Source organism: Rhea pennata, chromosome 17, assembly GCF_028389875.1.
Source record: "Rhea pennata isolate bPtePen1 chromosome 17, bPtePen1.pri, whole genome shotgun sequence".
In the NCBI taxonomy this organism is placed as follows: Eukaryota; Metazoa; Chordata; class Aves; order Rheiformes; family Rheidae; genus Rhea; species Rhea pennata.
In genome coordinates, this window is record NC_084679.1 from 2788357 (window position 1) to 2803585 (window position 15229).

The 15229-nt window shown below is 56.7% G+C and overlaps 1 protein-coding gene across 1 annotated transcript in view; it reads right to left on the reverse strand.

The window, feature by feature from the left end:
• Positions 1 to 15229, reverse strand: part of CUX2 (cut like homeobox 2) — a 49145-nt gene that overhangs the window by 13299 nt on the left and 20617 nt on the right. Inside the window, exon 2 of the mRNA XM_062590150.1 lies at positions 920 to 1317. Coding sequence (XP_062446134.1) covers positions 920 to 1079 — 160 coding nt within the window. The 5' untranslated portion in view covers positions 1080 to 1317. The remainder of the gene's footprint in view (positions 1 to 919; positions 1318 to 15229) is intronic.

Genomic DNA, 15229 nt, shown 5'->3' on the forward strand with positions numbered 1-15229 from the left:
GAAGGCGATTCCCAGGCGCGGAGCAGGGCCGGGCCAAGGCGCGCGCCCGCTCCGCCTGCCGCTCCGTCTCCTGCCGGCACCGCGGGAGCGAGCGCTGTGCATATAAATACACATATTTATACATGCAAATTTATATATTTATGTATATATAGTTTATAATAAATTTTTATATTTATATACGTATTTATACAAAGCGTTGCCACTAGCTGGCGGTGTTGCACGTGCTTCTGGCGGCGGCAGCGGTGGTGCAGGAGGGCGCCGGGGTCCCGCACCCCGGCTGGACCGGGGCGAGCCGTCCCGGCACGCGCCGCGGCCCGTCGTCCGCGCCGCGCCGCGCCGCCGGGCCCGGGAGCAGCGCGAGCCCTACGAAACCCTCGGCGAGCCCGAGCCGGCCTTAAATCACACCATCCCCAACGACAGTGACATTAATTATGCTTTTAACACGTTTTACTGCTTCCCCCCCCCCTTCCCTTCCCGCCGCATCTGTGTGAACAATATCCCAAAGATTTACGGTTTTCTCCCGTAATTACAGCACGCCGGCAGCTCGCTTATCAAAATACTTGCTGAGCAATCAGGCTCCGTCGGAGGCTCTGCCAGAGATTTGTGTTGACAGCAGCCATTCAAAGCAAAAAACAAAAAAACCCGTCGAATCAGGACTTCTGCGGCGCCCCTGCAGCGCCGCGCGCGGAGCTCGCCGACGCGGCGCCGCCGGGGAGGATCCGCGGCGCCTCGGGGAGCCCGGCAGCCAGGACGGGCGGCCGAGCTGACGTCTGTGGTTCTCGCAGGATAAAACTTAATGAGGGCAAAAATCCGGTCTCCCCAATTCCCCTAAGAAATCGCTAAAACGAGCGCCGGCTCCCAGCCGCGCCCGGCCCGAAGCACGCCGTAAGACGGAGCTCGGTCGCTGCCGCCGACTTACCGTCGAAAAGACACCTGGGGAGAGCTGCCGCGTTACTACAAGGGCCGAGCAAATGTATTCCTTTTCTAACGTCAAGATGCATTTGGCTCAGGGGCTGAAACACAGCGATGGCAAAAGCTGTTTCCGCTGGTCCGGCCGGCCGGTATTTCCAGAGCAACATGCAGAAGGGGGCGGCGGCGGTGCCGGCGGCGGTGCCGGCGGCGGTGCCGGGACGGCAGGCGACGCTGCGCTGCTGGCTCCTCGCGGGCTCCGGTCCGGGCGCTAGCGGGACGGCGGCGAGCGGTGCGTTACGCGGCCGGGGCGCCGCCGCCTTCCTCACCTGGAGCTTCGGTCGACGGCTCGTAAGCGCCCGGGCAAGCCGTCTCGGCCTCCGCGCTCCTTTCACTAAGTGCAATCACCTGCAGGGGAGCAGGGGGGAAAGAGGGGTGAGGAGAGGGGCTCTGCGGAGCAGCCGACGCTCCAGGCTCCCGGGGAACGCCCCGCCGGGCACGGGAACGGCGCGGCTCCGCCGCCCGCCCGCCCGTCCATCCGTCCGTCCGTCCGTCCGCGCGATGCTCGGGGAGCAGCCCGGCGAGCAGGGCGCGAGGCCGGCGCCGCTTTCCCCGCGGAAGCGCGGCCGGGCTCGGCAGGCGGCCGGCGTTCCCGCGGGAAGCGCCGGGCCGGGCGGCCGCGTTCCCCGCGCGGCTGCGACGTCGCGCCGCCCCAAACCGTCGGCGTGCTCCGAGTCAGCGGAAATTATAATTTAATGCCGCCGCTTAAACAAGACTTTTTGCCTGTTACCGCGCTCGCCGGGCCGCGGGCGGCTCCCGGAGCGCCCCGTTTGCCGAGCTCCCCCTTCCCGGCTCCCCGTTAGCAACGGTGCCATAATTAACCAACCCCTAGCGAGGGGCTAATTGCCAACCAAGCCCCCCAGCACCTCGCCGGGCGCGAGGCAGAGGGCAGCCGCCTCCTGCCGCCTTCCTCCTCCTCCTCCTCCTCGCCAGGAAAGCGCGCGCCGCCCCGGGCTCGGCAGCCCCCGAGCGAGCCGCCGCCGCCTTCCCGCTCGCAGCCCCCGGAGCACGCAGGTCTGTTTCTCCATCGTTAAAATCGCACGAGCCGGGCTTTTATCGTTTTTTTTTTTTTTTTTTTTTTTTTTTTTTTTTTTTTTTTTTTTTTAGCACGGAGGACGCGAACCTGCCTCGTCGCCGCCGTGCTCGCGGCGGAGGAAGGCCGCGGCGCTCGCCGAGCCGAGGCGAGGCGCCGCCGGAGCGGCGCGGGGTGATGGATCGCGTTCACGGCTGGTGGCTTTCCAGCAAAGCAATTATCGCTGCAGCGCGCGTAATAGCCTAATTAATTACTATTGTCGGGCTGGCCTCTGTGCCGTGATTATACCTCCCGAAGCCAACTTTCTAAACATTTGGAAGCAGGAATATTATTATAATTGACTGACAAAATGGCAAAGCTCCCCCTCTCCCCCCTCTCCCGGACGGAGCGGCTCAGCTGATCGCCCTCCCCGGACGGAGGCTCCTTCCCGGAGGCTCCTTCCTCCGCCGGCGCCGCCGGAGCCGGAGCGTCTCCGCTGCAAAGCCGCCGGATTCGCCTCGCACCGGGCCCGGTTGATTCCTACATGCACGAGATCAAGTGCGGGATAAGTGGTCGGTTATTTCCATCTAAATACTCGCGGCAGTAAAACGCAAACGAGCTCTTTTAAAAGAGGAGGAACAGCTGTCGGGGGAGAGAGCAGCAGCGGAGACCCCACACGGTAAAGAAAACCGATGAAAAAAACAACTGATGACAAAAAACCCTCAAATCTTTGCTATTTTCCTCTCTTTTTGCTGATGGATAAAGTCTGGGAGGAAAGGAGGAGAACGGGAGGGCTGGAGGAGCCGCCGGCGGCGAAGGCGGATCGCTCCGAGCGGCTCCCGGGGCGGAAAAGCGGCCGCGCGGCGCCTCGGGGCGGGAGGCGCCCGAGATATCCCTAATTATTTTCCGGAGAAACATTCCTCGCCTTTGGAAACCCGCGTTGCGCTGCCGGGCCCTCGCGCCGCGCTCACGGGGCCCGAAAGCAGCCGGCCTCCAAAGGACCAATAACGTAAAAATAAAGCAGGAGAACTCCGGTTACGGGAGCGGCGTGTAAATACGTGGTTCACGTTCGCGATTCTAAGAGTGAAAAAAAAAAAAGAAGAAGTAAGAATCGATATCGTTCCTTAGATGATGTTATTTCTAACGAGAAATACACCAAGGCTGCTGCAAATAACTGCTAAACTGAGGGGGGAAAGAAAAGCGTTAATAATTTACTTTATACAGCACGTGATCCCGAATGAGAGAAAATTGCTGCTAGTTCTTAATTTTGCTGCAGTACTTCCTGACGAGCCCCGCGATGCTTTGGCAGAGTTCCTCGAGCCAAAGGACGAGAACTTCACGACTTCGCGCGGTTTCTTTTTTTCCCGTTTTTCGCCTTTTCCCGAGGAGCCCCCTCGTGCCAGCCGCGGAAAATCAGCGCCGCTCCCCCACCGCGAACCCGTTTCGCGTTTCGTATTCAGCGACTGGCGCTGGACGGGCGCCGCCAACCACGGCTGCAACCTCCCTTTGCCCGAGAGCGAGCGGGGAAAACATCCCGAGCTGATTTTACCATTTTTACCACCAAAAAACATTTGCTTTTTTTAATTGACCAGTTCAGTTTTGCTTTTTTTCCCCCCTTTTTTTTGCTACGCTGGAGCGTAAAGGCAGGGAGGGGAGCGCGGGCGGCTGGCTCCAGCTCCGGCTCCGCGCCCGCCGCGATAACCAGCGGAGAGGATGAGCAAACGCCCTAACACGAGACGGCTGCCGGGACAGATGGACATTCCAGCGCTGCAAAAAGCCCCATTAAACCCAGCGTTGCCCCAACACGGACTTGCTGGGCGCCCGAGCGACTCCCGGAGCCGGGGCAGCGCGCTTTTGCTCCGGTTTTCTCTTGCCTGGCCGGCGCCGGGAGCGCGAAGCTTCACCTCCAATTAGCATAACAAAACTTTTAATTTAGATGTTTTCATCTCTCTATCAGAGTAAAAGAAAAAAAAATAAGTTTAAAATAATGACTGTAATAAATGAAGGTAATTAATTGTAGTTTGTTCCTTTACTGTCTAGTCAGCTTAATTTTACCTTTTCATCTAATAATGAGAAAATAATTTTTGTGCTCTGAGGGTTAATGATATGTAACTGCAAGAGCTGCTAATTGCATGTTGCAAACTATTCATCAAAATCCCCATCTGCGCTACTTGATTATGTTTGCTAAATTATTGCTTTGAATTATCTTTCATAAAGCAACTTTTGTAATTAGCAGGGCTTTCGCTTTGCTCTTTTCTCCGCACGCAAGGATATTCAAACTTTCTCCATTTCAAGCCGTTGCCATTAAACTGCCGTCGCGGGCAGCTTTTTGCGATTCTCCGCCAGAGAAATAAACTGCCCTTTATCCAAGCAGGACGGAAAGCAAACGCCGTTTCTCTCCTCAGCGGCTCCGCTCTCCTCCGCTCCTCAGTCTCCCGCCGGCCTCAATCCCCCTCCCTCTTTCCAAGAAATTATGCAAAGGCTGCAGGAGCCTAAATGCACACGACCTCCTTACGGGAATGGGAAACGGAAATGAGGAGAAAGGCCTGTCCGCGACAACAGGGGCTAATATTTAAAAAAATTTTTTTTTTTTCTGCTTCCCGTTTACAAGAAAGAGGAGAGCGGGCACTCTCGCCACCCATCCGCGCGTTTTTATGGGGCTCCTTCCCACGATGCGGGTGATGCACCGCTGCGTCCTCCCAGGCGAATATTCAGGGGGAACGCGAGGGAAAGCACAGCTTAAAGAAAATAAAAGGAGAAGAAAGGAGAAAAGAAGGGAAAAAAGAAGAAAAAGGAGAAAAGAAGAAAGAAGAAGAAAGAAGAAAAAAAGAAGAGGGAAGGGGTGCAGTGGCTGGCCGGGGCAGTGCACGGTGCCGACCCGCGCGGGATCGCAGGCAGGTTCACGCGCATCGCCCTTGGACCTGCTCCGGATTTCCCGGGCTGGGCCAGCACGGCCTGCCGTGCCAGAGAGCTGGAAATCAGCTCCTTTTGCTTGGCACGTGCCCAGAGATCCTCCCAAAACGGGGCAAAAAGGTGCAATTCTGCTTCCGGCAGGTTAAGAAATAAAATCGTCCCGGCCTCTGCCCCGCGCCGCCTGGCACCGAAGCTGCCGAGGAACCTCAGCTCGAGCGAGCAGAACCTGCTGCTTTCCGGGCTAAAACCCCCAGAGCTCCCGCGGAAAGGGCCCGGAGGGGAGGAAGGGGCAGCGCGGCCGGGGCCCGGGGCCAGGAGTCGCGCCCCCGGCTCGCGGCCCCCCGCTGCAAGGACCCGCCGCCGCTCCCCCAGCGCTCAGCTCACGCCCTCGGAGCGGGTCTGGTGAAGAGTATCGGAAAAAACGCAGTATTTAAAAGACCGAAAATGTATTCCTATTGTTATCACTCTCTTTTATGTGTTTATGCATAGTGCATGGGAATGAATCAATACTGGATTGCCCTATAAATAAATGAGCATATCAGTAAACTGAGTAATAAAATGAAGTGATGAAAAATATGGAAATCAGTCGCATTTGTGTAAATCCAGTTATTGTTTACTTTAATATTTTCTTATGCAGTTACGCAGCTCCAAAGAGACAGATTTAAAATAAGGTAATGCGCAGCAGATGACAGATTCTAATGTGTCGCTGCTGGCAAGCTCCGAGTACCTACATCTCTCCGGGGGTTTCAATCTGAGCACATTAGAGGAACACAGAAAGCAACCCCCAGAAGAGAGCGCATTGGGGGGGAAAAAAAGGGAAGAAAAAGGAAAAAAAAAATAAATAAAAAGGGAGAAGAGGCCTCCTGACGCGCGACGCAGCTCTCGCAGCACCTTGCTGCTGCAGGGAGGCCGCTCCCGGGGCTTCAGAGAGAGCAAAACCATTGCGCCCCAGCGCCTGCAAGGCCCCTTCGGCCGACCGGTGGGGACCAGAGCGCCTGGTGGTGGTGATGGTGGTGGTGATGGTGGTGGTGATGGTCCCATCCACGGCCAAGCAGGCTCCGCGGGAACCTGTCCCAGAGCCACCTCGCGTTTCAGCCTTCCTTCCCGCGCTCGCAGCGCCGCGAGGCCTCATCCAGGCCGGCGCTCAACCCCTCCGGGATCAGGAGCCATCGGGAAAGGAACACGGATACCCAAAGGTTAGGACCCATAATTTGTCTCGGCGGCTAACGAGCTTCCTCTCTTGTTAGCTGCTTAGGTCTACAGTTCTCAAAACGTAGTTTCAGCGGAGGGAAAGACGCCGTCCTACTGAGTTAATTCCGTCGCAGCCAATACACGGTACCTCAGGTACATTTTTCTTAAATTCCTGGCTGAGTTCAATTAAATGTTTATGAGAGCGTTCGCTTCTCCCCGCCACGCAGCCGGCTCGGAAGCAGCGGAATTAAGCTCCTTCTGGAGCAAAACAAAAACAAAAGGGGGAAAAAGGGGGAGGGGGGGAAGGAAAAAAGGAGGATTTAGGAGCATTTCTCTTAAAATTGTACGAACACAATTCCCCCAGAACGATTCCTCTCCGCTGCGGGCAGCCGAGGCGCACGAGCGGTATCGACAAGGGGGTTTATATGAATAATTGAAGGAACTACGTATCCAAGGCGCGAGAAAAGCCGAGCCAAGCCGAGCGGGCTGTTGAGATAACCAGGAGCTCGCTAATCAATATGCCGCTCTCCCCTCGGCCCAGCCTCCTCCGCTCCCTTCCAAAAGGAGCAGTGACATAAGCTCATCAGCAACTGTAAAAAAACATCACGCTCGGAGTGTCAAAATAGTCAAGTACAGCATATTGTATTGCCAGATTTTATTCTAAGTCCACTTGGTTGCCAGATTACATATATCAGCGGGGAGGGAAGCAGTCCAACTATGACTTACTCGCGCTCAGGCGTTCGTAAATAAGGTTTTTAAGATATACGTGGCTTTTTAATTTCGGTAGAATTTGAGAAAACGAAGGCGCCGACGCTTCGCAAACGGACCTTTTGCGCAGCCCCCGGTCAATCACGCACCGCTCGCTCCCGGCGCGGGGAAAGGTTTCGTCGGGGAGCTCCGGATCGGGGCCGAGGCGGCCGAACCCGGGTGCCTGCGCGGGCACCGGCTTGGAAGGAGGGGGAAGGATTAAAAAAAAAAAAAAAAAGGAGGGGAGGGGGGAAGGATAAAAAAAATGAGAGGGGGAAGAAAAATACCACCGAAGCCAGCAGAGAGGCGCGGGGAGGGCCGTTCCCGCGCCCGGCCGCTCCCTCCCCGGGGATTTCTACCTCGGTCCCCGAGACGGAAACCCGCAGCAGTTATCCGCCTCGTATCGCCGCGCGAACAGCTGTAAAAAAAAAAAAAAAAAAAAAAGGCAAATTTACGCCAGCGCCATAAAACGTGCCGGAACGCCGAGGCCTTTGTCTGCCGGAGAGCTACGGCACGAGCGCCCGCTCCAGCCGCGCAAACCTCATTAGAATTTATCTGCGAACGCGGCGCCTAATTACCGCCCCTCCGTCCGCGGTGACAGACACAGCCATAAAGTCTAAGGCAGCCGGGGGGGGGGGAAGCTATTAATTGCTTTTTGATAAATTGGCCGCCGCGGCGCCGGCAGCAGAGGGTCGCGGCGAGCCAGGCTTTGCCAGCAGCGACAACCCCCCCCCCCCCCGTCCCGTCCCATCCTCGGGCGGCAAAACGCTGCCGGCGCCGGCTCCCGCGAGCGCGTCCCACGGAGAAGCGGAGAGTGGAAAAACACCCGTCAGCACCTTTTTAGCCGCCTTCGGGCCCATTCCAGGGCGCGCGGGCTGCAAAGAAGGTTTTCCCGCCGCGGCGCCGCGGATCGAGCCCGGAAAAGCGCGTTCTCCCAGCGGCTTTCCCCGCCTCGTCCCCCCGCCGGCACAGCCGCCCTCGCGTGCAGGCACAGGACGCTCTTATTTCACCTTTGCCAATATATCAAACCCTTCCCCGCTACAATAAAATGGGAGAAAGGGGGGGAAAAATAATAAAAAGCCTTTAGGAATCAATGCCTCTTTCTCCATCTCTCTACCTATATTTTATTAAAAACTTCAGCATCAATATTAATGTTTAAATCCTCACTGAGCCGAGTTTAATTACCTGTAAGCTGCAGCCGTGGCCGCCGCAGTAAACAAGAGCACGAGGGCCACCCCGGCACGCGGCAGGTTTTGGGGCCACGCGTGTATTTTTGGCTGTTTTCCCCTCCCTTTGCCAAGCGAGCTCCCTGCTGCAAGGCGCTCGCCGGAGCGGCAGCACGGTTTAAGGACGCCGAGCCGGAGCGACACGGCCCCGGGAAGGAGCCGAAGGGAGCGGGTGCAGCGCTAGGGAGGAGAAAAACTGGGATCTTGGAGGAAGCGACTCATAAATATAAAACATCGGGGCTCCCGCTGCCTGGGGAGAAGCGCTCGAGGGGCGCGGGAACCGCAGCACCGGCAGCGCGCGGCGCCGGCTCCGCCGCCCCGAGGTTTGGCCGGGAGGCCTCGGCGCGGGACGGACGCCGGGACGGATGGACGGACGGGGCCGCGGCGCCGCTCGAGGGCTACGCCTGCAGAACGACGTTCATTACCATATTCGCTCCGTGTGTCTCTCGCAGATGTACGGATCCGTTACAATGGGGAGAAAAGACAACTCGGAATTTGCTCTCAAAAGATATTCAAATTAGTTAATCAAGAGCCCTTTTATTACGTGTCTCGCGTACCAGCAGCAACTATCCATCGAGATAAACGATCAGCTGCTAATAACTGATTACACTGCAGCAAGTGTTTTCTTATCCCTATTACCACCATGTTTAAAGACATTTTATAAATTTCTAATTATTGCAAATTGTTTCGCCTTTTAAAAACATCCCCCCGGGGCCACCAGCTGCAAAGCGGACCGGCCCGTCCCGGGGGGCGCGCGGGCCGCCGTCCCGGGAAGGCTTCGCCGGGCAGCACCGCCATGCGGAGCTGGGCTCCCCAGGGCTGCTCCGAAAGACACCGGCGCCCGGGGCCGGGCTCCGGAGAGCGCCAAACCCCCTCCCGCTTCGTTTCCGCGCGTTTCGCGCGCCGGAGCCGCTCCGACGCGGAGTTAAAGGGGGTTCAGAGCCAGCGCCGGGGCGCTTCCCGGCTCAGGCGGCAGCGGGCGCCCGGAGAGCCCCATCCCCAAGGCGGCCCCGGCGCGGGAGCCGAAGCGGGTTCCCGCTCCCCGGCGCGAGGAGGAGGAGGAGGAGGAGGAGGAGGAGGAAGGCTGCGATGGGTCACCCCAGCGCGGAGGAGCAGGGAGCCCGGCGCCACCGGCCGCCCCAGGCTTCCCGGCTCCGACGCGGGGAGGAGACGCCGCGGGCACCAGCCGTGCCGTTATCCGCTTTATTGACGCTGTTCTGGAGAAAGCTAATCAATATATTAGATTTCCCAAAGAAAGAAAACACCAGCTGCCAGCAAGGCAGCGCTGCTCCTCCGCGGCGGCGGCGCCGGCGCGCTCTCCCACCGGCTCCCGCACGCCGCCACGCAGGAAGCGGCGATGCTCCGCGGCCTCGGGCTCCCGGGTGAAAACGGGGGGGGGGGGGGGGGGAAAAATAAACAAACAAAAATCCATCTTTCCGAGCCCCGTTCCCTTCGCAGATGGGCGAGCCCGAAGCGGCTCCGCGCGAGACCTCAACCGATGGCTCGGGGACACGGGAGAACCTGGGAAGGGTGAAAGCGAGGGAGGAGCGGGGCAGCGGCGGGCGCCGGCGCCGAGCCTCCGCGCGGAGGCGGCCGTCCTCGAGGACGCCCTCGCGCCGCCAGCCGCTCCGAGCGGAAAGGGCGAAGCCGGATCCAGCGCGCGCGCCGCCGACGGGAAAGGCTGGGTGACGTAACGGGGAATTGATTAGTATTTTAATAGAATTAGATCATTGGGAGGTTTGCAGATCCGCTTCCAAAGCCCGTCCCCGTCGCGCAGATTTGCCTTCAAAACCCCGAAACCAGGGCGCGCTTAAACAAGGCAGAGTAAATGTCCCACATTTCCCCAGGATTATCTGAACCATATCAGATATAATCCAATGATCTGTAAAGTGATTATACCCAACTGAATAGAAGAGATCTCTCCTGGTAATGCAATATTTCATCCAGCTGCAGACATTAGGCGGAGGCAAACAAAGGGGGAGATTTAATAAGTGGAAATAAAACTATAGGCAGAGATAGTTTAAAATTTTTTTTTTTTTTTGTATTGCATCTAATTGCAATCAACAACAGACATCTGACACAGTGACAGCATCAGCAAAATTGCTGCTGAGAGCACAGAATCTTTGTCTAAAAATAATCAGGCATTCTGCGCGCCACTGTTTGTTATAACGGTAATCGATGCTGGAGGCTTTGAATTCCATCAATGTATGGATCTGCTCCGCTCTGCCTGGTGATTGTGTTCTGCACACATCTCCCCGCGCCCGGCCCCGGCAGCGCCGGGCGCTGCGCGATTAAGATAAGCTCAGATTCCTTTCATACATTCCTTATCAGTTCTAATTCTCCAGCAGGCAGAGATGTTCACAGCAGTTAAAGATTAGTTCAGCTTCTCAGACGCCAAATTTGAGGGTATTGATCAATAAATCAAATCAGAGCAATCAATTGCCCAATCAGGAGAGTCTAGCCGATGCATTATTACTGGCGCCTTCGAACCAGAGCTTTCATGGGTTTCATCAAAACACCGCTCGGCTGGCTTCCCGCCAGCTCCCGGGCTGCCTAATAGACTCCGCAGCAGAGGAGCTCCAGCCCAGCAGAAGAGCAATAAATTTCTCATCAAACAGCCGATAGAGAAACAAGATGAACATCTGTTTTGCTGCAATGAAACTCCTGTGTTCTTCAGGATCTGCAAACCAGGTCTGACAGACCACCCCAAAGGCAGCTCTGCCTTCAACAAAGCAGCAAAGCAGAATATTCGCCAGTTATTTCAATCAGGTAATTTAAGAAGACTTTGCATTCTCCTCTCTGCAGCTGCTGGAGCTTTACAGACAGGATTCCAGCTCAGTCAATAATAAAAGCCATCCTGGGACCCTGTACTATGAAGGCAATTTTATGATACCCATTATGTGGCAATGTAACTTCATTAAAAGCTGTTTATTCCCTCTAAGCATTTTAAGCACTTTCCCTCACCCATGAAGAGGAGCCTTTCTGCGCACTGCAAAGGTTATTTTTTACCGAGAGCTGCTGCTCTGTAAAACTCCGGCCTCGGTGAGGCAGGAGGCAGGCCGGGCCCCCTCCTCGCCCGCCGGGCGCGAGGGCGGGAGAGGGGGCGGCGGGTCCCCGAGGTCCCCGCCGAGCTCCCCCTTCCCGACGTGCCGCGCCGGCCCCAACCTCGCCGAAGGCTCCTCGCAAAGCCAAAAAAACCAGACGGCGGCTGGAAGCTAATTTTCCAACCCGGGTTGGGTTATAACCGAGCGTCTAGAGATCGAGCTGGCGTCACGGCCAAGACGGGGGCCAGGTAGCGACCCTGCGGCACGCAGTCAGGTCGTCCCAGCAATGGAAACGCAAATTCAAAATAAATAAATAAGTAAATAAAATAAATAAATTCTACAAAACACCACCACCAGAATTCATTTGCCCAGTTCGTTTCTCACGAGCGCAGCCGAGAGGAGCAGACGGGGCCACCGCGGCAGAGGCGGTCGTCTCCGCGGAGGGTTTGACGGACCCTTCGTCTTCCGGAGAGGCTGATAGATCGGGCAGGTCTTTATTTGGGATTTGAACCCAGCTATCGTTAAACAGCTATTTGCGTTCCGCTGACGTTCACTAGTTAGTAAAACCACCCAGACGAAGCGCTCCCCGCCCGCCAGCGCCTCCGCTAACGGTTCTCCCTCGGTTAATCGACTGCGCCGCGGGAAATCCTCCGCAAAACAAGAAAAAAAATCCAGCCAAAGTTCGCAGGTTCGACCGAAAACAACGCCGCCTCGGCAGCAGCAAAGGAGGAGAATTACAGGGAGTTGAAAGACAGCTCGCGGCAGGGCGCTCCGTTCCCCTCGCCCAGGAACGGGCTTTCTATATATTAAAACTTTCCTTTACCTCTTAAAACAGGAGGCTCACCGGGGCAAGCGGATCGAGCCGACGGCAGCGCGCGAGGAACCGTCCGCTGTTTAATATTCGATAAATGTGTCGATCTTACACGGGGGGGCCAATGGCTCTTTATCGAGGAATTGGAAAACCTCCGCCGAGGACAGCGAGCGCGGTTTAGCCTTCGAGGCATCCCCGGTGAATAGAAACGGGGCGCGATTTGTGATAAAACTCAGCTGCTCCGTAAAAGACATTAAATAAACGTTGCAGTCGCGCTAGGGATGGACGGAATTGACTGTGCTACAGACCGGCCGCGCGCCGCCCCGCGACTCCCCTCCTTGGGCTCGCTCGGAAACCTCCGGGAACGCCTTGGAAACCTCCGCGAGCCGGCGCCGGCGCCAGCCGACCTCTCCGGCAAAAAGCTTTTCCCAGCTAGCGAGTGGTTCGTTCCCTCAACCCTGTTTTTTTTTTTTTTTTTTTCTTTTTTTTTCTTTTAATAAATCCAAATTCAGATAATTGTTTAATGGTTATTTTTATTTAGCTCTGCTTCACCTCCTCTCCCTCTTGAGGTCAGAAACTGATATTTGGCTCCAGTGGCTGGAAAAAAAAAAAAAAAAGAAAAAGAAAAAGAAAATAATGAGGAAGGGTCCCCGCCGCGTCCCGCCGCGCCGGGAGCGCCGCGGGAAGGTCTCCGGAGCGCCGCGGCCGGCGGCGCCGGGAGCTGCTCCCGGCGAGGCGCGGCGCAGGGACGGGCCCCGCGCAGCCCCGTCCCCTCCCGGCGCGGTCCAAGGTGGCTCTGGAAAAGTACAGGAGAGCTGCAACCGACTCCTTTAGGAGATCCATCACGTCAGATTAGCGACTTAGTTTCTTATTAGCTATTTTCCATCCTATCACATTAATATTTGTTTTCGCTAATACAATGCGGGAGTCTTATCGTGTTAGCAACTTTCACATCACATTAGCGAAAACAAATACTAATGCGATGCAATATTAATACGACGCGATCTGACGGGCTAACGCGAGCGCCGCGGCGGGGACCGGGGCCGCGGCACGGCTGCGCCGCGCGCCTCCGGCCGGCCCGAGCACCGCAAAGCCAGCTCCGGAAACCCGAAAAGCGGCCAAGGCGTTTGCTCGGAGCGAGGCAGGGCTCGGGCGGGCGCGCAGCGGTTTTCCGCTCCCTCAGCAGTTTTCTGTTCTACTGAATTAGTAGTCTGTATTGAATCAGTATTCATTTTCTCTGATATGATGCATAAGCGTAATCGCGTTAGCGGCTTCGACGCCGCATCAGACGGCGCGAGCGGGACGCGCGGCGGTGCCGAGCCCCCGCGCCGAAACCGGCTGCGCGGGGCGGCTGGCAGAGGGCTTCGCAGCGACCTCTCGCCAGACCCAGGGAATTATTATCATTATTATTTTTAACCTTTTGCACCGACCTGACTTTGCCTTTCGAGGATGAGTCGTGCGGGGGACGGCTCTGCCCGGCGTCGAGCGAGGGGAGTCGAGGGGAGCCCGCGCCTGCCAAAGCGCTTTATTTTAAAACCCTAAGAAAATTTTGAGTCTTCGCTGTCAGTGCTGTATATCACTTTGAGATATATACCATATTAGCAAAAAGAACTGAATTATATTGCATTCATGATGCAATTAAACACTTCACTAGGAATCAATGTAAAACTGATGAGGCCTGAAAGTAGTGCATATGGCTTAGAACATTATAAAACATTACCTTCACTCAAATCCTTTTCAGTAGCAATTTAAATCTTCTTACAGTTACTGCTGCCAATGGTAAACCATCTACTGATTCATAACAGTGCATGGGAACGAATGAATTTTTTTAAAAATTTATTCAACTACTAAATTACCCATGAAACCGGAATAGCTGACAGGAGTAATCTGAATTATTATTAGCTCTGCAAGTATTCTGCATTAGCCAATTTAAAACCACGGCTCACAGGCAGAAACCAGTTAGTACAGGCAGGGTGTTAAATGACTGCCATAGCTCTTCATTTTACTGCTGCTTACGTTTAAAGGTCAAGAGATAAAAATTACGTATGACTGCAAACACGGAAAGGGTGTTTGTCTTTTTTTCTTTTTTTTTTTTTTCCCCCCCCTACGAATCAGGTCAAGCCTAAAAACTTTAAAAAGCATTTGGAGATGCAATCGTGCAAACTCCGACGGCTCTGAACGGCTGGAGGCTTCGGGCGGGCTCGGTGGGACGGGAGGGTGCGTGGCCGGGGCCGGGTCCCGTGCGGCTCCGAGCCGCCGCTCCCGGGATGCTCCCGGGACGGAGGCGGACGCCTCGAGCGGCCGCCCCGCGCGGGGGGTTTGCCGGAGAGCAGAGCTCCGCCGGGAGCCCGAGCGCTGTCTCTCCCGGCGAGGGTAGCGCTGCATCATCCTTTCTCTTCCTATTTTCGGTTTTATTAGCAAAGCAGCCCGATGTTTATACTAGCGGGTATTACATTTGCCAGAACAATTACGGTATGACAAATGGCACATCACCGTAATCCATCAACCCCGCCGCGACAGGAATCCTTTAGCCGGGACTGCCATTAATTCCCGGGCCGGTCTCCGGGGTCCCGCGCGTCAGTCGCCATGACGACGCGGGGGGACGCCGGACCGGGAACGGCATCTCTCGGGGAGCCCCTGGAATCGCCCCCCCCCCCCCCCGGCAGGGGGTCCAGGGGCACGTGAGCCCCCGGGGCTCTGCCCTGCGAACCACAACCGCTCCGACTCCCTCGCTTCTCGGGCCAGCTTCTTTTCTTTTCCCTCCTCTTTTCCTTCGCACGGACGCTCTCGTGCCGACTCCTGCCCCGGCAGGGCTGCTCGCGCCTCGAGTCCCGCCTCTCCTCTCCTCGCTCCCGGCGTCTACGACGACCGCGCTCACACAACCGTTCTCGCCACGGCGGGCAATCGTTTTAAGGCTTTTTCCTCCGGCAGCCTGACAACCTATTTTCGTGAAAGTTTGCAGAAGTTAATATCCCTGAAACGCCGACATCTCCGGTAATCGGGTTAAAATTGACCGGCGGAATCAAAAGTCACGGAGGGAGACGGACGCTCAGCGCCACCCAGGAAGCCTCGATTCGGCAGCGAAGCGGGCTCAAGCAGGCAGGGCCGGCCCGGCGCCGCGGTGGCACCGCTGGCGGCCTGCGGCTCGTCCCCGCTCCGCGCAAGCGCAGAGCCCCGGGCCAGCGGGAAAACCCGGGTCAGGAGGCACCTCGGGGGGCTCCAGCCCAGCCTCCTGCCCAAAGCCGGCTCAGCCTCCGCGGGGCCACGGCCGGGCGCGCTCTGAAGGCCTCCGAGGGCAGAGGGCCCGCCGGCTCTC